Below are 25,045 nucleotides of genomic sequence, written 5' to 3' on the forward strand. Positions count from 1 at the left end.
CATTTAACATGTAAAGTCAGTGTTTCCACAGAAGGATCTAGAAAGATGATTTACACGGAGGAGGCCGTGGCGCAGTTGCGATAGATTAAGATAGATTCTGTTTAATGGTACGTTCTGGCCAATAGGACAAACACTTTACTGAACAAAACGACAGAGAGGCAGGGCGCCAGACCTTGTACACAGAATTATTGATCGCGTTCATCACAATAACTTACAGAAACCAGAATAATCGCTAACCTCCGCGCGGCGAAGACCTGAACAGGTTATGACAGTTGTAAGCAACCGTTTAATATCGCGTCCCAGCGTTTTTATTGTTCACTCTATCCACATTTAAAAAAAAAGAGCTCTGATAATCAACAAAAGTGCTGTATTAACGTTATTTCAGTGTTGTTTCGGCGGGGCACTGTAAACGTTCCGTTCAAATATGTGGCAAGTTCGCGTTTTTGATCGCTGAGAGCCAACAAATATCAATCCCGGGCTCGCGGATGAGAGAGGCTCGCGCGAGAGACGGCGCATGCGCACTCACACTTTGTGCCATATTGGAATGAGGTCGTGAACGACTAGGCGGAAAAAGACACGGCATCTAAAACCGACTTGAAAAACTCCTCACTGGTAAGAGACGAAATGCATTCCCAAATATTTACGTATTTTACCCTCTGCCCTAACCGACCTTGGCGTTAACGAGCGATTTTGCTTTGCCTGCATCTTTTTTCCCGTCTCCAAAAAAAAGGTGACTTGTGCTCGCGCGTATGAGTGCCTGGCTCTATTGCTGAAGCTATGACGTTTCAGTAACTTGACTTGGTTGCAGGCGTTTCTAGCATGTGCACGAAATCAGCCGCACTCGCATCAACAAAAAAGCCTCGCGAAACAACCCCCAGAAAATGTTTCATGTCTAATAATGTTGAATTGCGCGATGTGTCCCTCGGAATGAAAGTTGCCTGATCGGCGTGAATGTATTAAATGCTATTATCCAGTTATATGTAGCTAGCCGAACACACTGCGCGTTGACCAGCGAACTATCATCAGTCCTTTTAGGCGATTTCTATGAATTACACTCACTAAATGAATCAAATTATACAGAAGCTATCGGTTCTATTTATCGCTGCCATCTAAATGGCGATTATTTGGCCGGTGGTTATACATAACAATGGTGCGTTATCGTGATTGTAGGAGATCGTGTTGTTTTGTGGGGGTTTAGTAATGTCCATGTTTAAAAGACAAAGTTTAATGGTAAGCTTCCTCCTCAAGCACTTTCAGAAATCGATGACAGTTTCATTCTCTGGCCGTGTTACATAATAGAAGTTGTGTTATAAGTCACCATCACTCCATTGTGAAGAACTCACGCTCCCTTTTAAAAACACAGGAAAACATCATCTCACGAGGCGTTTTCACTATTTGATAGTCTTCAGAAAATGAAAGGGGGGGATTTAAGTTTTGAACTGATCATTTGTGTAATCAAGAAAAATATTATTCTTTTGAAAGTCCTCGTTTTTCACGACAGTGTATGAGAATAAACGGAGCTGACGGTGGTTTGTGCACGTGATAACAGTCACTGCGTCATTTGTCATGTTCTCCCTTTCGTTTTCGTTTTTTTTTTTTATTAGTTATTGATTTTTTTTGGTGTTTTTCTTTTGTTTTTGTGTATACCCTCGGCCCTTGATCAATGAGGGAAGTTGTCTTTAGTTTGGAGTGATGGAGCGGCAGAGTTTGGCAGGAATGTGCTGAGGGTTCAGAGACACACCAGAAATAGATTTCCGCTGTCCCGGGGTCTCCTCGTTCACTACATGCACGATCATGTTTTTGTGTTAGAAATATAAAGAGCATGGCTTCATGTTGATTAATGGGTGACAGAAGTCTGATATGACATCCAAGGGTTTATCTGCATTTGACAAAATTAGGCATCATTGCTGTTTTTATTTGCTTTTTTAAATATATATATTTTTTCCCATATGCTTGCCATTTAAAAAAAAAAGATTAAAAGGCAATCAGGAGGAGTGGTAATGATTTGGAACAAGCAGGTTTAATTACCACCGTAAATTCATTTATAACACAAAGAATAACATAAAGTAGATTATAATAGCGGTGTTCTTTCCACATGATGTTATTTTACAGTTTTGGGACTTGTAGATTTCTAAACTATTCTGTTAGACACAAATATGAAAATATTATCTACATTTAGGACAGAGCACAAAAAACGCTGAGATACAGACAATGAAAACAAAGACTACCTTTCACTTAAAAAATCACCATGGCAACCATAGTTTCTGCCCATTTCCCATAGTTACTACATTATCTCCAGTTCTCTTTTAACCATCCTACTGTAACAATGAAAATGTAGTGTACTTCAAATAGATAAAGATGTAATTTTATTTTTTTTATTCATTTTATTTAAAAAAAAAAACGAGACATTGCTAATTTATTTGCTTTTTTAAATTCATATTTCCCATTTGTTTGGCATTTTGAATTAAAATGTTGAAAACACGATGGTTACAGGATAGTAATAATGATTTAAAAAAAGGAATTTAAATTTCCACAGTAAATTCATGGCACAAAATAAGCAGGTTAATTCCACCAGCAGCGCTTTTTGTACTTGACATTATTTTACATGGTTTAGAGACAAATATTATATCAACCTTTAAGACAAAACAAAGTGTTACACACTCCATCATCTCTGTATATTTTCTGAATGATAAAAAAAAAAATTGCTATGGTAGTACAAATGACTTTCTGCTGTAGTTAAAATACTGTAGTTTCTACAATATGTGTAGTTTATTTATTTTATGCCCAAACAGGCTTATACAAGCTCCCACAGTTGTTGTACTAACACTAAATGATTATTTTTTTTTAGCAGAAACAGTCTTTACCAGGGTGTTTTTTTATTGTAAGGGTAATTTCTTCACATAATGCTTTAGAGTTCAGTTGATCTTCATACTGAGGGACAGCAACATGGCTTTTTAAACAGCCCTGGCTGTTCTTTTCAGTCCCTGTTGGAGACCACCATGACCCCCAGTACATTGTGTCCGTGGCCCGGGCTGTGCTCCGGGGCTCTGGGACGGTGCTGGAGTGGAGGGGGGTGGACTGAAAGAGTTGATCCCAGCAGAGCGTGAGGGTCGTGGCCCGCCAACGGCTCTCAGAGAGAATGTCTGACTCTTTAATAGAGATGTCAACCTTCACAAAGACAGCTTGACAGCTCTGGATGAATAGACAGAGTTAATGCAACTTTGGTAGCCTTTTTCTTTCTTTTTGCATTTTTGAGAGAGACATTTCAGATTGCATGTTGAGCTTGAAGCAGAACTTTCAAAGTTGTTTCTGCCTTTTTAGTGAAGTTTCTAGTTAAATGCCTTCATTTTGGTGTCCCTTTCTGCATATTTGTTGCATTGTTAGGGTCTTTGCTGTTTAGGCGATATTATCTACCCAACTATTTTATTTTGCGAAGCTATATTGGGCTTTGTGGTGCATTTTTGCTTCTCAAAGGTGATGTGGGGAGTCTGAGTGACAGAAGTGGCTTTTATCTTAGGATTCCTCCTCCCACTTACTTAAATGAGCTAGTCTGTGTGAAATGTGGCTTGTGCAAGTCTCCTCATGTTTCTGCATTCTCTCTCACACACATGCAAATACTTTTACAGAATTTCTTTTATATGAATTTTTATTCTAATATCATAATTCATCTCACTTTGTTTCAGTGTTTGTTTTCCTCTCACTTTTTTTTTCCTTCCTTACTATTCATGTAGAAACAGTTTGATTGTCCTCCGGGGGGTTCAGACATGAGCCTTGAGGCGCTGGAGTCTGGTAAGCAATATATTTTCTTTCCTTCTGCACTGTTGCTAAATAATTTGAAGAAAAATAAAACTATAGTCCATTCTTTGACCCTGAAAATTATAGTATTGAGAGCTGTATTGCACATATTAAAATTGTACTGGCACGGTGTTTGTCCTTGACAGAGAGTGGTGGACATTTCTGCACAGCCTCAAGCAAAGGTCACCCAAATATTTGCGCGAGCACCTGCCTATTATCACCATATGTGTGTGTGTATATATATATATGTATATATATATGTATGTGTATATATATATATGTATGTGTATATATATGTATGTGTGTGTTGTAAAATCATCACACCACAACCTGCAGTGACAATATATATATATATATATATATATATATATATATATATATATATATATATATATAAAAATCAGCACTCACTTTCACGCTCTGTTAAGATGGTTTGATGTGAGGTGATGAGTGAGCTGAATGAACTCTGCAGTGTTTGAGCTATTGGTCGTTCAATGTTTCAGATGCAGACTCTGGTCAGGATGTGTCAGAGTTTAACTGGGATGACTACCTGGAGGAAACTGGGGCACTTTCTGTTCCTCATCATGCGTTTAAACATGTGAGTAAACCGGGCCAGCCTTTGTTTGTTCTACACCGATATAATGAATCTCTAGAATCTAAAGAAAAGAAGTAATTTTTTTTTTAACCAAGCTGAAAGCTTTTAATCAAATTCGGATGTGACAAAAACAGGTTTTTCTATTACACTGATGCAAGCAGCTAGAGTAGATTTTTTTTAATTAATTTGGAAGAAACTTTTATCCATGACCTCGCCATTGCTGCAGGAGCTACGTGAGCTACCAGAGTGATTCATAGATGAACGGCTCTTTTGAGCTTGTTCTTTTAAAGAATCAGATTTGAATCCACCAATACCCAGCTTATTGAGACATTGAGTTCTGTTGTGTGGCAAAAACAGAAATGTAGAGTGCACTAGAGCCAGCATGTAAGAAAACAAGTCAAGATTTAGATTACTCGCTATGCATTAGTGATGTATTCCTATTCTCATGGGATCTGTAAGACCAATAAGTGACCATTTAGATGTTAAAGAATTTATTTGCTGGGTCAGAAATTAACCAGGGCATGGGGCAAGAATACCACTGACTAAATTCTCCAGGTATTTAAAGTGTGGGGGCAAAAAAACATCCTCTAAGTTGATGATTTTCATCATAGTATATATGCTATAATACTAGTGTTTAGTGTGGATTTAGTGTCTGCAGAGTTCACTGAATGACCTCTAGCTGTCAGGTTGTCACTGAATGTATGTGATGTTGATAATACTGGCAACCATTTGTTCATGTTAAAATGTATTTCAGTGGAAGTATTTGACATAAATGGATGGCATGCAGCATGCTTATATGTTGAAGTGTATCATTTTTAGTTGCATGAAATAATTAATATGCAAAACAGCTAGAAGTAATGCATTAGTCGATTGTCTGTGCCTCCTGACAAGCCCAGCACAGAAACAGGAGATCAAAAAGTAGTTGAGAGAGGGACTATCTGTATTTGACCAATGGCAGACAAGGGAGTGTTTGTAAAACCTGTTGCAAAACATTAATTATTTGTGCAATCTAGTTTCATGCCAACCAGTGTTGTTGTTGTTAACTAAAACTAAATCTATTAAAATTATTTCAAGTGATTAAAATAAATCTTTAAAATGAAATAAAATATAAATATTAGATGAAAAAAAAGTTGATGAAATACTGAAATGACTAAAACAATAATAAATAAAAAAAACTTCAAATAAAAATAATGAGACAAACACTTGACGAAAGTATTCAAAAAAAAAAAAGAAAACTAATAATATAAAATTAAAAGCTAATTGAAATTGTTAATAAATACTTTAGTAGTATATAAATACTGTGAGACCGAAATTACACTCATGCTGCCCTGTAGTTTACTCACCAGGTGTCACCTGGCCTTGTGTCTGCTCTGTCGTCTGCTCAGACCAGTGTTTTTTCTTTGCAGGTGGACCAGGGCCTGGAGACCGGTCTGACTCCTGGTATGAAGCTGGAGGTGTGTGTGCGTACTGAAATAGAAACGGCATACTGGGTGGCCACAATTATCACCACCTGCGGACAGCTGCTGTTGCTACGATATGAGGGTTACCAAGATGACCGGCGGGCCGACTTTTGGTGTGACATCATGACCGCTGACCTGCACCCGATCGGATGGAGCAAGCAGCAGGGTCGACCGATGAGACCTCCAGAGGGTGAGCAGAGACTTGAGCAGTTTCACTGTGCTGTCTAACTTATGATGTTTCATTTAGTCACTCACTCTAAAGAAAACTCTACAGAAAATGTGCCTTTTTAGGTAAAGATGATTTGAATGTAGGCTCTGCAGAGGTTATGCTCTCATTTAAAAAAAGCTTGGTGCGCATCATCCACACAGTGCCAAATTTGCATATTTCTTTATATTCTTCAAGTGCTGTGTTGCTTGCAGCACAGTGCTAATTCCTGTAGGTGGTTGTTCACAGTCGATTTGTGGGCATATTCAGGAAATGGGGGGAGGGGTGTTTGCATTGGGGCTTTTCATTTAGCTTGCAGCTTGCTGATGGGCATGGCCTTTACTCCTTTGAATTTATTAAAAGACCTGTTTTAATACTTAAAGCTTCTTTTATTAATAAAATCCTGCAATAGAGTGCAGTAGGTACAGACGTGGGGGAGTCCAGATGGTTGCTGGCATTTTGCTTCTGGCTGCCTGTGCCTTATTGACAGCTGTGCTTATGGCCCAGAATACCATGTCAATGGTGAAGCCATCTTAAGCGCAAAATGGCATAAATCTGTCAGCAGGATAGTCTAAAGATTTGTTATGTCTTTAAAATGCTCTGAATTTGTGCTTAGGTGTCCGTGAGAAGCACCAGGACTGGGAAGTGCTGCTGGAGAAAGCTCTGGCTGAATCCTGCAGTGTACCTGCTAGTCTCCTGGAAGGGGTAAGAGATATGCCAAAAATGTAGGAGAAAATGTATAGAGAGCTGGCCATTTTTGCAAAATAAACTGATAGCATGATATATTAAAATTAATATTTCAAGTTAACTAAGAGACGTTTTGAGTTGCAAGACTGCAGACGATTAGCTGTTCTAAATTGCATTCTAAATTGAAAAAGAGGGACCCTGAGAGACAAGATTAAGTTTACAGTTAAATAGTCATTATAAAACAGTATTTGACAGCTAACTTCTGCAGTTGACCGATTAGAATCAAGTATGTAAACTCAGCGGAGGCAGTATTTACACAATTTGTTTTTTGTTTTTTAAATGAATGCTTTTATTTAGCAAGGACACATTAAACTGATTTTCCAGTAAAGACATTTAAAAGATTTCTATTTCTAATAAATGTTGTTCTTTTGAAATAAATAAAAAATCATAATAAAATGGGCAGCTCAACTGTTTTAAACATTGATAATATAATAAGAAATATTTCTTGAGCACCAAATCAGCATATTACACTGATTTCTGTAGGATCACATGACCCTGAAGACTGGAGTAATGATGCCTAAAAATCAGCTTCTGCCATCACAAAAAAAAAAAAAAAAAAAAAAAAAATTACATTTGTGAAAAAATATTGTTGTAGTAGAAAGTTGTTTTTTTATTTTTTAAGTTTTTTTCAATATATATGTGTATTTTTGTGTTTTTTTAGTGATGCTTGGTGGGGTAGTAGAAGACTTTTTTTAAAAACATTAAAACATTGTACCAACCCAAAGTGCTGTAAAATTTTAAAAGCAAAATATTAAGATTTAAATCATGAGAATAATTAGTAATTGCAGATACTTAAAAAAAAATTTGCTATAGCTAAAAAAATGTATCAACGATAAAATGTTTAATATTGTTCGGTATCGATAATTATTGACAGTTTTAAAACATTTTTTAAAACAAAGCACAATAGATTTTTTTTTTAAACCACTGTGTTTTAATATACCCAATTTATTGAAACAAATAACACTTTTTTTGTTTTATTTTAACAGTCAAACACAAAATAAAATTCAAACAAATATCTCCTTTCTTATGTGTTATATGCAGATTAAAAAAGTCTTATGGAAACTTTTGACTTGTCTCCCGAGGCCACAGGAGGGCGCAATGAGCAAAACAATGCAGCGTATTAAATTGTCAATGCAATAAAATAACGGTCCATAAAAAATGCGCATAATGTCTAAATTAACTAATATAAATCAAATATCATTTTGTAAATTGCATAAACAATTACGAACAAAACAGCATCATGTATTTATGCATTGCATAAATTAAAAAAAGTGAAGAATCGCCAATCACACCGATTGCATTTGAAAACATATGAGATGCAGTGAAAAGGAATAAACCTCCACAAATTTGCAACGTGTTTTCTAAACATTTCAACTGTTTTAACTTTGCATTGCTTTCTGTAAATCTCTTGTGTGAGACGTGCGTGCAGCAGTCGTATATGTCCGTCAAAAAATGCGCTGAATATGCGTTCTGTGTGAATGGCTTGGTTTTGGTTTTAACCTAATCAAGATCTTCTAAGCATTGAGCTGCTATATTTCTCTAATATTTTAAATGAATAACACAGCAGAGGCGCATCTTGTGGACTAACAAAACATTAAAATGCAACAACGTCACTTAAATCATCATCACCGCATCTCGCGGGCCACTGATGACGCTCCCTGATGCACACCTAACATTCGACTGTACCATTTTTGCATTCGAATGCAATTTTTTATTTAAAATTTGACTAAAATAAAAAAATTTATTTACAATTTCCTCATCACAGGCAGGCACAGCACTCATGTTCGTGTTTGTGTGTGCTGTCTGTGTCACACATAGCATGTGTCTATATCGTGCACTATATCCAAAAAACTTCCCAAAAAAAGTACCGTAGATAAATATCGATACCGTTTTATCACCCAGGCCTAATATAGCCTCAAACAGTATTAAAAAAAAAACATTAATTCTAATTATAAATTAATGACAAATTGTTATAGCCGTGATTTTTAAACTGATGTTTGTAGCACAACAATGAAATTTCAACAGTTATTGCTAAGATATTAAATATTACTTTATCTGTATGAGTGCAACTTCTGCTTTTGTGTTTGTAGGCTCAGCGTGGCTGTAATCCTATAGATCTGTTAAGTCCGGGTCTAAACGTCGAGCTAATGGATCATCAAGATGCTGGGGTGGTCTGGTCTGCAGTGATTGAGGAGAACGTAGGGGGTCGCTTGCGTCTTCGATATGCCGGCACAGACGGGCTCCCTGACACCCAATCTGTCACGTGGGTCTTCTACCTAGACCCCCTGCTTCATTTGCCAGGCTGGGCACAGGAGCACAGCTGCACCCTTAGACCACCCGCAGGTGAGGGATTTATTATTTCTAAAGCTCTTTGTTATACGTATCTTGAAATATCGGAAATCAAATTAAAAGTAGTGCTGTCAAGTGATTAATCACGATTAACTGCATCCAAAATAATTGTTTTTGTTTACATTATATAATATGTACATATTATATAATATGTTTGTACTGTGTACATTTATTATGTATATATAAATGCACACATACATTATATATTTAGAAAATATTTACATGTATGTTCATGTATATATTTATATTCATATATATATATATATATATATATATATATATATATATATATATATATATATATATATATATATATATATATATAATATTTTAAAATATAAACAACATTTTTCTTAAATATATACATGCATGTATGTGTGTGTGTATATATGTGTGTATATATATATATATATATATATATATATATATTACACACACATGTAATTATGTAAACAAAAACGTTTATTTTGGACCTGATTAGTCATTTGACAGCACTAATTAAAAGTCCTTAGAAACTTGATTATGTAGTATATTAAATTATTTAAAAAATTTGAATGAATTACACAGCATATGATTTTGTTTCTAGCATGGCCAGTTTTCATGTTTATGTGCTCAATGCTGGACCAAATCAAGCACTAGCCAGCTTTTGAAGAACGTAAGTGGTCAGTGCAGCTAAAACCATGGAAACAGAAGCAGAAACTAGAAATAAATGTGAATGTTTAGGGTTGTTGCTGCTGCATGTTGCTGTGGCTAGATGATTGACTGAACAGACCAACAGGATTCTCAGTAGATTCTTCCTGACCTATTAATGTGCAAATCAACTTAACTGTTCCATGCTGGAAGTTTAGATCATGCACAAAAAGGCAGGAAGCCCGTATTGTCCTCCTTTAGCACTACTAAAGTACTTTTACCCTGGGAGACCCACATATTACAGTTCAGCTAATCAATAGTAGGGATTGGTGGATGGGGGAAGGGTTTACAGAGGCTTAGAACAGAGTCCACTAGCTTTTAGAAGATAAACACATGTGATGTGGTCAGCATAGAGGTGATTGTGTCTTTGTGTATGTTTGTTTGTAGCTCTGCTTTCCCTGCGCACTGAAGCTGAATGGGAGGAGGTTAAGAAGACCGTCTCCTCACAGGTTCACGACTCCAGCATCAACGAGGAGTTTTACAGGGTCAGTAAAGGCTGATTAACTACCAGGTGTTTAGTAGAACTTGACTTTGACCCCATGGTTGCTTGTTTGAACCCTGTTGGTGCGATCCATAAACTGGAGAGTTATGGAGATCCACTGTGACCTTTGTGACCTTGAGCAAAGCACTTAATTGCAGGTTGCACCAGGGTCATCCATGTAGTAAATGTACTATAAGTTAGCTTGGATGAAGGCATGTTTGGGAGCTGCTTACACAAACACGTTTTTGCATTCCACTGCATAGATTTTTCTATGTAAATAATCTTTGACTCTTGCTGTACGTCTTTTAGAGCATGTGCACATGAACATTGCGCCAAGTTAAATGAAGCTCAACTTAAAAACTCAAAAAACTATCAAAATATCCCTTAAAGGGATAGTTCACCCACAAATGAAAATTTGATGTTTATCTGCTTACCCCCAGGGCATCCAAGATGTAGGTGACTTTGTTCTTCAGTAGAACACAAACAGAGATTTTTAACTCAAACCGTTGCAGTCTGTCAGTCATATAATATAAGAGGATGGGAATCACGGCTTTAAGAGTCATAAAACATACACAAACAAAACCAAATTAAACCCTGCGGCTCGTGATGATACATTGATGTGTAAAGACACAAAACGATCAATCTGTGCAACAAACTGAACAGTATTTATATCGCTTTTTACCTCAATGTCTCAATTTTAACCACAATGTCTGAACTGTCCTGAGTGCGTTCGCATCATCTTCTTCAGCCTGTGCATGACGCCACTTCTTCTTGCTTTACGGCGGATAGCAGACTTACAAGTGCATTACCGCCACCTATCTCTCAAATGGACCATTGACACTCTATCTTCAATCTCAATTAGGAGTGTCAATGGTCCATTTGAGAGATAGGTGGTGGTAATGCACTTATAAGTTTAAAAACGATTAAGTTAATTAACTATTTAAAAATGAATCCTGAAAGTAACTGAAAAAACTCTAAATTAATCTCAATATGTATTAATTAATCCCCATAATTAGAATTTAAGTTATAGGGCCAGATTTACTAAACAGGGCAAATTAGCGATGGAGAGCAATTCCATAAATGCGCAGATGGTAGGGAAAAATTCTGTGTGTTATTTACTGAAAATGTTCACATTAAAGAACACAGATGCAACCGATAATTTGTATAATGACCAGCACAATCTACCAAGAGCAGTGCAAATTACCACCTGCTCTAAGACTTTTTTCGGGCATTAAATAATGCTGCCAATAGCAGTAATTTGACGAGTGCAAACATTAATAAATCATGTTGCGTGATTAATTTTAATACTCTCTTCTCATAAATTTTTTGTCTGAAAGGGAAACTCCTACAAATGCATATTCAATAAGGTCAGGTGTATAAATAACTGTCCACACCTTTTCAGTGCTAATTCTTCTCTGCGCTTCTTTAGTAAATCCTGACAGTACTGTTAACGCCAAAAGAGGGTTTGTGCTGACACAAGCTGTTAGTAAATATGGCCCATAGTTTGCTTTTATATATATATATATATATATATATATATATTAGGGGTGGAACGTTCGGTTTGTATCACGTGTGGAGAACTGTACGGTTCGATTTTTTTTTTTTTTTTTTTTTTTTTTTCGCACCGTTCCACCCCTTATATATATATATATATATAATATATATATATATATATATATATATATATATATCTATATATATATATATATATATATATATATATTTTATTAATTATTATTATTATTATTTTTTTTGTCTGTGTATATTGTAGTGTGTGAAACAATGACAATGCTTTTTCTGCTTGTTTCTACTTTATTTTTTGTTTTTAAATTATTCAGTCATATTCAGACTATACACTTGTTTCTGTATTCAGGACAGATCAGCCATCAATCCACACTCCTTTACTGAAGGGATGAAGCTGGAAGCTGTGGACCCAGCAGCTCCCTTCACCATCAGTCCAGCCACTGTGATGAAGGTATCCTAATGGACCCTAAAGTTATCCCCGCCAATATTTGTGTAAACTGTTGTAGTTTGGACATGTTATACTAATACTGTGCTATTAGATATAGCTCTGTAATAGACAAATGTAGTGCTAATTTGGGGTTATAAATAGGGATGCACCGATTCCCGATTCCGATACCGATTTCCGTTTTTTTTTTTTTCTTTAAGTAACAAACAAGAAAGAAGGAAAATATAAATAAACAAGATGTTTTATTTGGTATTTAATAGGCCAAACTGGCTTTTTTGGCTATTGAAAACAATAACTGTAACCATCTGAAATTAACGGCAGTGACTGCACAGTAAGTAGCCTACATTCAATACAAACATAGATGGTACAGACATCAGGATTTAGCTTTTGTTTTTGAATTGGGTTGAAACTACATAGAACTGGCCTTAAATTAAAAGATTAACTGTAACCATGTGAAATTAAAGGCAATAACTGCATAGTTTCTTCAATCCAAACAACAGAATCAACACACATTCAATAAGATGTTTCTTAATCAGCATTCAGTATTTGTTTTAGTTTTTAAATTGGGTTTTAAATAAAAAAAGGTCTTTACCGGTGAGACTAAATAAAAGTATGCTATATAAATAAATTATTCCAAAATGTTAAAATCATGTTGGTGCGAATAAAACAAAGATGCAAAGTGTTTCATTCGTCCAATTAAAAAAATAAAAATAAAAAAATAAAAAATAGGGTAATGATTCACATCTGTATTTTTTTTTACTGGAGCCAATGGAAAAAAAATAACTATTGGCTTAAGTTAAAAAAATATAGATGTGAATCATTACCCTAAAAAATTTTAATTGGTTGAATGAAACTTTTTTTTTTTTTCAGTGTGCTACAGCAGGTGAATTTTAAATCAAATTAAGTTAATGTAATTATAAGGTAAAATAAAAATAATCATCTTATACAGAACTGGCGTTTACTTCTGGCTTTTCAAACGTTTATGCAAGTTCTACTTTACAAAAAAAAACATTTCAGTTTTGTCGCAGTTTACTCCGTTTCGTTTCTCATCCAACACGCGAGAAGTTGAGCTGAACATCCCTTCACTGTCTCCACTTGTGTAAGGCGCGGACAGGTACAGTACGCTCACGCAGGAAAGGGGCTCTTATTTGGCTGTTCGCTTCCTGCTATCTGTGCCTCAGACATGTAACTCTGCACTTCCAGTGCTGAACGACTGACTGTCCTGCGCACAGATTTCGAAATATTTCCACACAAATGACATGATAGCAAATGATTACAATGCAGTCTGTGCACGCGGGTGCACTTCCGGAAAAATCAGCCGAAAAAAGAACAAAAACCAGCCGATTGCCGATCGCGTATTTTAAGCATAAAACGGCCGGTTCCGATTTATGGCCGGTGCATCCCTAGTTATAAACCAGAAATGACCTCTATTTTTCAGTTAGTATTCTGTCAAACACAACCTTTTCCTGTTATTAATGATGTTGGCTAAAAACAGCCCTTCAGAAAGGGTCAAGAGAATTGGTCTCCTCAGTGTTACCACACATGAAGGTCAAGACATTTCACACTGAAGGATGAGTGTTTTCCATAAACAAGGGTGTATTCCAGATAACTGAGCTGAGGATGAACAGGAAAACTAGTTCTTAGCTCTGTGTGCTCTATTCATTTATGTGTCTGTCTGTGTGTGTGACAGGTGTTTAATGACCATTTCTTTCTGGTGCAAATGGACGATATGAGAGACGAGGCACAGAAAGAGGGAGGCGGCTGCTCTTTCCTATGTCATATAGACAGTCCAGGAATCTTCCCTACACAGTGGAGTCTGAAGAACGGAGTCAAGCTCAGTCCTCCTCCAGGTCCTTATATATTTAACCTGCTTTTAATTGTCATATACAGTAAGGAAAGTGAAATAACACAAATGTCTAACAATTTATTAATAAAAGGACCCAGCAGAAAGGAGGTCCACCCTTTTCTTTCAGAACAGCTTCTTTTCTTGGAAATGCAGTCTTACAAGTCCTGAACTGTCTGTAAGGGAAAATTGCATCATTCTTCTCGAGCAGGAAAAGTTTGCCTAAAATATCTGGCGATTGAATATGCCACCAAGCATTTCACTTCATCGTGCTGTCCATGAAACATTGGTTTTGTGGTAATGCGCACACATGAGTGAGCAGTGAATTTACTGTAGGATGCTCTCTGTCCTGAAAAATGGCTTCATTCGCTGGCAGTTATACTGCCCAGCAGAGCAGTCATTAGACCTAATGGCTGGTGTGGGACGGCTGACCATGCCATTATTCAATTCAGTCCAATTCAAGTTTATTTGTATAGCACTTTTTACGATACAAATCATTGCAAAGCAACTTTACAGAAAATTAAGTTTCTACAATATTTAGTAGTAGCTTATCAGTGGTGACTCAGTTAATGTAGATATAGCAGAAATGTACGGGAAAATCAATTAAAGACGTAATCAAACAGACGATGAACACTATTAACAGCAATTATTATATGATGCAGTTGAACTTACAGCAAAGTTTGGTAGTTCTGTATGTTGTTTTAGGGTTGGCATCATCTGAGGTCCTCTGAGGGGTTGGCATCATCTCTTCTCAGGTGTTCTGGATCCAGACTGAAGCTTGTGTAAATCCTAGTTACGCAAAAACAGATAAACAAATAGAGACATAGTTAGCATAGCTGCTGTTCCAACCAAGCAAAATTAATTAGTTTAACCCAAGCTAAAGAATAATAATGCGCATTTGATCAGATATAACTGCAGTACAATATTATATTATTTGAATTCTTGGCCAAAGAGATGAGTCTTTAATCTAGATTTAAGTAAAGAGAGTGTGTGTATTTAGTTAGTTTATTATCAGGAAGGCTATTCCAGAGTTTGGGAGCCAAAGCTCTACCTCCTTTAGTGGACTTTGCTGTCCTAGGTACTACCAAAAGTCCAGAGTTTTGCGACCTTAGGGAGCGTGATGGGTTGTAGCATGGTAGAAGACTTAGAAGAGTTAGGTACGCAGGGGCTAAACCATTAAGGGCCTTGTAGGTAAGTAATAATATTATTTAACTGATACGGAACTTAATAGGAAGCCAGTGCAGAGACTGTAGTATTGGGGTAATATGATCATATTTTCTTGACCTGGTAAGGACTCTAGCCGCTGCATTTTGCACTACCTGTAGCTTGTTTATTGAGGATGCAGGACAACCACCTAGCAGTGCATTACAATAGTCCAGTCTAGAGGTCATGAATGCATGAACTGGCTTTTCTGCATCAGAAACAGGTAACATGTTTCTTAACTTGGCTGTGTTTCTAAGATGGAAGAATGCTGTTTTTGTAACACGAGAAATATGATTTTCAAAAGACAAGTTGCTATCCAATATAAAACCCAGATTTTTTTGACTGTAGAGGAAGAAAAAGACACTGAAGCTTCAGCCAAACATAAACCCATCTGGGTGAGAAATCTATTAATGCGATTCATCATTTATTTTGACCTGGTTTCCAGGTCTTTTCTTGACACCAGGTTGTGTTGATATACTGTGGTCTTAGTTTAGGAGACACTATTTGACCTCATTGGACCCTTGTTGCTGTGAGCATTCACATATCAAAGTGTTTATTGTCAGATCTCTTTTACGCCTCACATGCTGCTAATTGCCAATCAACATATTGATTAGTTCATCATTTCAATTGCCATTGGGGCTCTGTTTGTGATTTACTTCAAAGTTAAAATCTTGTTTCATCTACTGTTTTCAGTTATTTTCTAATCTGTATGTATATTAGGGAGCGAGTCATGCAGTTGAAAGTTTCTCAGGTGCACTTGTTGACCTATGTGTGTGTGTGTGTGTGTGTTTGTTTGTGTGTGTAGGGTTCCAAGGTCAGGACTTTGACTGGGCAGACTATCTAAAGCAGTGTGAAGCTGAAGCAGCCCCTCAGCAATGCTTTCCTCCTGTGAGTTTCTTATTCTGCATATTTGCGGCAAAGGCATTACAAAAATACATGAAACACATTACAAATGCATTAAAAATGCAAATTTTACATAAATTATATACCTCATATTGTTAACACGTTTTACATTTTTGAAAACTCATTTTAATAATAAAAAAACCTAATGAAGTACTTTGATATTATTAGTTAATTTAAGAAATTGTCATACCATTTGACTAAATAATTTAACAGTAAATTGTGACTTATAAATATATTTTTTGTATATGTATATAGTGTATATTTTTTTGAAAGAAGTCTCTTACGTTGACCAAGGCTGCATTTATTTGATCAAAATATGTAATTCCTGTGATGGCAAAGCAGAATTTTCAGCATCATTATTCATTACTCCAGTCTTCAGTGTCACATGATCCTTCAGAAATCATTGTAATATGCTGATTTGCTACTCAAAAAAACGTTTATTATATATTTGTTTCAGTGCTGCTGTATATTTTTCTTTTCGTGATTCTTTGATGAATAGAATGCTCAAAAGAAACTAGAAATATGTTGTAGCATTGAAAATGTATTGTCACTTTCGATCAATTTAATGCATCTTAATAAATAAATAAAAGTAATTATTTCTTTTAAATGATTAGAATTTATTACACAACTTTGACTTGCTTTTAAATTTCCTTGTAGGACCCTTCTGATCAGTGCATTAAAGAGTCCATGATGCTGGAGGCTGTTAACCCACTCTGCCCTGAAAACATTCACGTAGCAACTGTTACCAAGGTCAAAGGTCAACACATGTGGATTCGTTTGGAAGGTGTGGTGTCAACACTCTTTTTTTTCTTTAGCATGGTAGCTCTGAATGACCAAAACTAATTATGCAATGTCTTCTTGAACTGGATTCAGAGGAAACTAACAAAGCAGAGACCCTGATTAAAAATAGCAAGACCACTAATGGATTAATATAAGACTGGGCTTAACCCTTTATATACATCACAGAAGGTCAGTAGGCTTATTTATCTCTCCCTCCCACTCTTTGTTCAGGTCTGAAGCAAGCCATCCCAGAGATCATAGTTCATACAGACTCCATGGATATTTTTCCAGTGAGCTGGTGTGAGACCAATGGCTATCCTCTTCTGCACCCCTGCAAGCCCAGAGGTCAGTTTTATAGCCACAAATTACTTATTCAATTGATATTTATATTTGATGTTCCCTAGTAAAAAAAAAAAAAAAAAAAAAAAAAAAAAAAAGGCAAGAAAACAAAATGTATTTAAAATATATTTAGTTCGTTGTAAGTATACTACAAATAAATTTATTTTTGTACTTAATAAAAATACTAAACTGGTATACTTAAAGTTTGCTAAATTGGAACAACTTATTTTGTACTTAATGCACTTTAAATGTGAAGAATTAGTGCTGAAGTCCAGCTAAGATATACTGAAGTATATTTGATTGTGCTAAAGTGGAACTATTGCAAGTATACTTCAGGTACACTTTAAAAATTTTGCATTTAAAGGCTAATATTATTCAATGATCATACAGTCCTCATCAGTAGTGATATTAAAACACATTTTAGGCGTTATATTAAGAAATGTGCATTGTGCACAGGAAGTACTCCAAATAAAGTTAAATTATAATTTTTGTATCAGTAAGTCTCAAGCTGTATGTCAGTAAATATGTTAATAGATTTTAACTATTAACATATATTTTAAATATATTACTTTTTTTTTACTAGGGTTGGCTTTTTAAGAGACATAATAATTCATATTTTATGTGTTCTTTGCAGTGGAGAAACAGAGAAAGGTTGCAGTTGTTCAGCCAGAGAAATAGTAAGAAAGACACAAAAGTGTTTGAATTGAATTCAAGTACTTTTGTTTATGGAAAAACACTAATTTATCTCTTTCATCACAGCCGGGTACCATCCAAAGACTCCTCACCTGATACTACCAAACTACAGATTAACAGCAGTCAGGCTGAGATGGGTAAGTGCTAGATACACATCTGAACATTTCTTCACATCCTTGTCAGCCGTTTACACACTAATAAAAGCTCAGTGGGTCTCTAACATGGTACTATTTTAATCTTGTCTGTGTCACCAACAGGTCAGGCGAATGGGAAGTACTGTTGCCCCAAGATCTATTTTAACCATCGCTGCTTTTCAGGGCCCTACCTCAATAAGGGCCGTATTGCAGAGCTGCCGCAGTGTGTGGGACCTGGGAACTGTGTCCTGGTGCTGAAGGAGGTTAGCCATAACAGACTGCTCATTTGCAGTATTATTTAAATTTGTTCTTTCTTAATTACAAAATGTAATGAGTGAGTGTTATAAATAGTACTTAAAAGCTCCTATTCTACTGTATAAAACTTGAATGGAAATGTGCAAAAATGTATAATGGTGATTTTTACAGGGATCAAACATGTTCTAAGACATGACACAAAGTGTCTGAACATAGATAATAACAGGAACATGAACAGCAAATCAGCATATTAGAATGATTTCTGAAGGATCATGTGACACTGAAGACTGGAGTAATGATGCTGAAAATATAGCTTTGCATCACAGGAATAAATTGCTCTCTAAGATTTATTAAAATAGAAAACAGTTTTAAATTGAACTAATATTTCACAATATTACTGATTTTACTGTATTTGCGACCAAATAAATTCAGCCTTGATAAGCATGAGACTTTTTTTTTTTCGAAAGCATTGAAAAAAATGTAATACATTTATAGTAGTACATAACAAAAATAATAATCTTAACCACTTTATAGCCAGATGTAAAAATCTGAAAAATTATTTAGTAAAATAATAGCCTAGATGTTTATGGTTGCTGTAATATAGATGAATAATGAATATGTGACATTAACTAACAGCATGACTTGTCTAAATGGATCAATCAAATAACAGATCAATCTTAGTTGAAATGTAGAAACATTAATTTTCTGTAAAGCTGCTTTGAAACAATATGTTTATGCTTTTATCTGCATTTTGTAATGACTTTAAACATGACTCAGAAACTGGAATTGAACTATTCTGTTCTGTTTTGACTGTGTTGGTAATGCTGACCTATTGACCTGTGGCCTGTCCAGGTGCTGACACTGCTGATCAATTCTGCCTATAAGCCCAGTCGAGTGCTGAGAGAGCTGCAGCTGGACCAGGAGGGCCGCTGGCAGGGTCATGGAGAGACACTTAAAGCCAAGTGAGTATATTCTGCAAAAGTGAAGAGAAAAAAAAACATCTACAGAAGTATCTGTAAAAGGTTGATTAAACAGGTTGTTGTAACAAGTTTGTTTTTTATCATTGTTTATAATAATTAACATGAATAGTTTGCTTTCAGTTTTCTGAGTAGTCTTTGTGCTTTACAGGTACAAAGGGAAGAGTTACAGAGCGACAGTAGAGATTGTTCGCACTGCAGACCAGGTGGCTGATTTCTGTCGGAAAACCTGCATTAAGCTGGAGTGCTGTCCCAACCTGTTCGGCCCACGAATGGTGCTGGAGCGCTGCTCAGAGAACTGCTCTGTGCTCACCAAAACCAAATACAGTGAGCCTCTTTTCTCTAGTTTATCAATATCTGTACATATTAGGGTTGTTGAAATGAATCGATGCATTGCGATGCGGACGTGGACGATTCTGCATCGATGAAGTAATAGACCATAATTGATTATAGCCTTCTGATGTCTTTGCTTGTCACGCGAATATTAAAATGCACTCTCTATTTTAAAATCTGAACTTAGCTTTTTCCCGCACATGGCACGTGTGTGTGCTAGAGACAATCGTGGCAGGCTTCATTGCACAGAATATGCACTGTGAGACACATGCGTATTGCTTGACTGTGCTTCGATTCGTTGTTATTTTAGTCTTTTACTTTAGATGTGCTTTCATTTCTGCCATTTGGAATGCAGTAGCCTACGTATTAGATGCACGAAATGCACTTGCATCTATTTTTATGATACGAAATCGATGTAAACAATCAGTAATGTTTTTTAGAACAGGACAAAACATCTGATATGTCGAAATAGATCTGTGCATTAGTGTGAATGCAGCCTATTAAAGCTGCCACTGTCCATGATCTCATCAGTAATAATCAAATGGCAAAAAAAGAAAAACCCATAACTATGATTAGCCTATTTGTAAACTTTCAGATGCTTAAAGCACGCCAACATAATGAAAGTGCTTTTTGTTTATCTCTTGTAATTGTATTTTCATATAACTTTAAAGGCGATTTTCTCGGTATTTAGATTTTTTTGCACCCTCAGATTCCACATTTTCAAATAGTTGTATCTCGGCCAAATAATGTCCGATCCTAACAAACCATACATCAAAGGGTCATTTTATTGAGCAGCCTTTTATGCTGGTTGTGATCTATAAACAGTCTATTTTTTAACATTACAGCAGTAACTGTTGTTATATATATATATATAAAATTTATTTTATTTATTTTTTTTTGTATGAAAAAAAAAAAATGACCTGGACAAATTCACCCATGATTTATTTAAATTGCATGATAGTATAAATGATGTGCTTTCCTTTACTTTCTGTTCAGAATGGCTCTGTAAAACTAACAGTACCTGCTTTATAGCATATTACTATGGGAAGAAGAAGAGCAGGCGTGTGGGCCGACCTCCCGGCGGACACTCCAACTTAGAGGGAGGTGTGAAGAGACGAGGCAGGAGGAGGAAGAGGAGGAAGCAGCTCTTCGTCCACAAAAAGAGACGTTCTTCAGCTTCAGTTGACAACACTCCGGCAGGTTCCCCTCAGGTAACATAAGCAACACTGGACTGCAGAAGTCTGAGACCTCTAGTGAAAATGCTTCTATTTTGCATTTTTCTAATTTAATACAAATGCTTCTAATTATAAACATTATCAGCATAACAATTTGATAAATAAAGTAATTAGTATTACATTTTGAATGCCACAGATTTTGTGTTCTACAAATAGTCCAAATTCTTAAACGTTTTTGCTTTATTTTACATCATAATGCTTTACTTTTAGATTATCTCTAGGTTTTACTAGACTCTTCAAACCAGATTTTCAGATGTTTGGACCACACTAAATACAAATCAGATATATTCAGAATAACTGCTCAACAAGAACCATCTTCCTCCATGTGTTTTAATGTGGTCATTAGAATGTGAAATTCACAATCTGGGGAAACATTTGCACTCAGAGTAAATGTCATTGCCATTTAGATTCAGCCAATGAGCAGAATTCAGATGTGTCTACCATCAAAATGAACATCTTGGCCATTATTATAAAATATATGTAAGTTAAACCAAAATGAGCATTAAACTGGATCTCCAAATCTACTGCTGTCGCTGTTTGGTCGTACAGGGCAGTGGTGATGAAGAAGATCTGGATGAGGATGACTCTCTAAGTGAAGACACAGGCTCTGAACTGCAAGACGAGCTGATGGATGACTCTGAATATTCAGAGAAGAAGTCACAGCCCCCCACCCCCTCCCCTTCCCCTCCAGAAACCCCCCGTCCCACACGCAGACGGCGCAAAGCTCGCTCACCATCCTGCTCGGATGATGAGAACAGACCTCCTTCACCCAAGGTAACACTGGGCTTTCTAGAACTATTAGAAAATAATGTTATATTTAATATTAATTTGCAGCAGTGATTCTTAACCATGTGGCTGGGGCCTACATGGGGGCATCAGCACACTTCCAAGAAGTGGTAAAATTTCTAAAAATAAGTATAAATATGCTTTAAGCTAAAACAACTAAAGATCAAGATGTGAGCTGACATCATAGTTATTTTTATTGGTTTCTGTGAAAAAAAAATGGAAAACAGCTTTCAGCATAAAAACTACAAACATCATGGGGCCCTTTAAATCTAATTTTTGAGAGGCCTTGAAGTGAGAAAGGTTGAGAACTGCTGACTTACAGTATACTTTTAACATTAAGGAATATAACTCCATAACTAGGTTTTGTACTGTTTTGTGTATGATAACACATAATGCAGTACTGACTGTTTTGCTGTCTCTTCTGAAAGTCCACGTACTGAAGCTCCTCCGAAGCTGTGTTTGGACAGCAGTCCACTGGAATGGAGTGTCACAGATGTTGTTCGTTTCATCAGGACCACCGATTGTGCTCCACTGGCACGCATCTTTATGGATCAAGTAATGAACACACATCTCTAATATATCCACAGCTCCAGTACATTCACATCCAGTCAAATTGCCATTTATACCTAGTAGTAGTAGTCTTCTGCGGGCACCTATGATTGGATTTTAAAGGGTCTTAGATTACCTGCAGTAACATATTATAAGTACAGTGCGAATAATTGATTTCATTAAAATGAGGAAACTAATTAGTAAGTCATGGGAACAATTTACCTAAAATGAGGGAACAAATTAGTGCAACAAATGAATGCGTTGTTGTGAGAATACTTCATTTGTGGCCAGCTTTGTAGATTTGAGTAATTTGATTGCAAGATGTTTTGGGCCCAAATACACTCCATACACTCATTTTAACTTCATTTCCTGGCTCGCATGCTTATTACGGGTGATTTAGTGATGGTGATTCTCTTTTTCATTTACCTTCCAGGAAATTGACGGTCAAGCGCTGCTTCTGTTGAATCTTCCCACTGTCCAAGAATGTATGGACCTGAAGCTCGGCCCCGCCATCAAGCTGTGCCATCACATCGAGCGGGTCAAGCTAGCATTTTACCAACAGTTTGCCAGCTCAGGTTGACATTCTGTAGAGAAGAGCAGGGCATTTGTCATTTTGGGTGACGTTCCTAATGTTTGTGATCTTCCTTGTGCTCTATGGATCATAGAACCTTTAAAATCCCTTAGCGCCTTCAGACACCTGCCATACCATTAGATACTGCTGGAGGGGTGTTTTTCAACAGGGTGAATCTGGTACTTGTACAGCTGGGCTCTCCATCTCAAATTAAGCCTGGACTACTGTTAAGTTTGTGATCTTTTTTGAAAGATTAGTTCAGCTCAGGGTAAGGTTAGACCTGAGTCAGAGGAACTAGTCCAGTCAGTGTCTGCAACAATAAGCAAAGCTCTTATTTCTGAAACCTTTATTAACTGTAGAGCGGATGACAATGCAATTACCTTAAGCACAAAAAATAATTGCCCATGTACTGTAAGTGGTATGCAAACGTGTACATACAGGAGTGTGAATGTAAATACTGTAAATAAGCAGATGTTAATTTTAGTGGGACTGATTTAATGCTCCCATTTTGGTTTGGTTTTTCTATAAAAGGCTTGGGAATTACACTAACACAACAGTGTAAAAGATGAGGCCTTTGTGGTTTCTGTAAATACTAATAATAATTTGCTCATCCTAACGATGCATTATTAAATAAAAGTGCAGAGTAATAAAAAAAAAAAAGACGAGGTGTTATGGTTAAGACATAAGCACACAAAGATTTCAGGTTATGTCAGTGACTGTGATAGGGATAATATTCATAATGGCAAATCCAGGGTTTATCCACAACACCAAACTGAAGAGGCTTGTTCTCTTACAAATGTGTCTGCTTGTAAAAGTAATATTTTTAATATTAAGTAGAATGCAGCATCTGTGTTTAAATGCATATACTGCATTAAATAATTTCAGGGGCCTCTGTTGTAATGGTCTAAATAACCGGTTTGGTTTTGCAATTGCAAAGCTATGCCCCGTGCTCAACCAGATAGCATCGTTTGATTTATTATCTATGGATTGTAATTGACTTGATAATGAGATATGCAACAGTCTCCCTTTTCTTGATTTAGCAGTCCGTTTCCCCTTGATACTTCTTCTTTAAGCAGTTTGTGCTGGAATGGTGAAAGATGGTTTTGAAACCTTGTCTTGCCACATTCTGTTTTGTTCATTTGCTGGTTTTCATCCGTTTGATTAAAGTTTGTTGAAATAATATTGGTTTACTTTTAATTATATGTTGGTGGAAATTGTTATTTAAAAGAAAAATAAAATGAACTGAATCTTGCCTTTAGATTCTTTTTTTCAGGGGGTGAATTTAAAGAAAGTGGTTGGGGCTGTGATAGATTGAAAAAATGAATGTATTCATTTTTTTTCTCTAGAAGATACATTTATAGACCATAGATATTAATGTATAAGTAGATGTTTCTGCATTCTAATTATATGGTCTCCTGTGTGTACACTATTGTTCAAAAGTTTTGGATCAATAAGATTTTTTGAAAAAGTCTTTTATGCTAACTAACACTAGGCAGCATTTATTTGATTAAAAATACAGTAAAAAACAGTAATATTGTGAAATATTTAAAATAATTGTTTAATATATATTACATTTTTATTTGTTTCTGTGATGGCAAAGCTGAATTTTTAGCAGCCATAACTCCAAGTCTTCAGTGTCATATGATCCTTCTGTTACATTTGATGCTCAGAAAACCTTTCTTATCAGTAATTAAGGTTTCAGAGTTCTTTGATTAACAGAAAGTTCTAAAGAACAGCATTTATTTTAAATAAAAATATTTAGTTTTTACTGATTTTTGATCAATTCAATGAATCCATGTTAAATAAAATATGTAATTTCCAGTATTTTAATTTACTTCAAATAGTGCTTAAAATATGCAATTATTAATTATAACATAATTATAGACCCCATATATGTATTCTCTGTATGCTCTTGTGTGTCATCCGCGCCACAAGGATATGCTTTTTTATTTCAAATCAAAGCTAAATACACATAGAAACAGCGCATCCTTGTGGTGTGGCTGATACAGAAGAGCATACAGTGGTATGGAGAGACACAGAGGAGACTGTTGATAAAGGAATTGTTGAATAAAGTCGTTATTTTTGTTTTCTTCGCTTACAAAAAGTGTTCCTGTCGCTTCATATAACACAGATTGCACGTCTGATGGCAGATG

At 35.9% G+C, this 25,045-nt stretch overlaps 1 protein-coding gene across 1 annotated transcript; it reads left to right on the forward strand.

Moving 5' to 3' along the window:
- Window positions 1-494: 494 nt before the first annotated feature.
- sfmbt1 (Scm like with four mbt domains 1) lies at window positions 495-24,144 on the forward strand. Its single transcript, XM_042734386.1, has 21 exons — window positions 495-612; window positions 3,732-3,789; window positions 4,299-4,393; window positions 5,797-6,040; window positions 6,672-6,760; window positions 8,893-9,145; window positions 10,229-10,326; window positions 12,196-12,297; window positions 13,982-14,141; window positions 16,143-16,225; window positions 16,898-17,024; window positions 17,252-17,365; window positions 17,994-18,036; window positions 18,119-18,189; window positions 18,310-18,449; window positions 19,294-19,403; window positions 19,570-19,745; window positions 20,784-20,962; window positions 21,536-21,760; window positions 22,199-22,327; window positions 22,755-24,144. The coding sequence occupies exons 2-21, from the start codon at window positions 3,765-3,767 to the stop codon at window positions 22,899-22,901; spliced, it is 2,610 nt and encodes an 869-aa protein (XP_042590320.1). The 5' UTR covers window positions 495-612; window positions 3,732-3,764; the 3' UTR covers window positions 22,902-24,144.
- Window positions 24,145-25,045: the final 901 nt, after the last annotated feature.

The sequence above is a fragment of the Cyprinus carpio genome, chromosome B11 (assembly GCF_018340385.1).
Source record: "Cyprinus carpio isolate SPL01 chromosome B11, ASM1834038v1, whole genome shotgun sequence".
Lineage (NCBI taxonomy): Eukaryota > Metazoa > Chordata > Actinopteri > Cypriniformes > Cyprinidae > Cyprinus > Cyprinus carpio.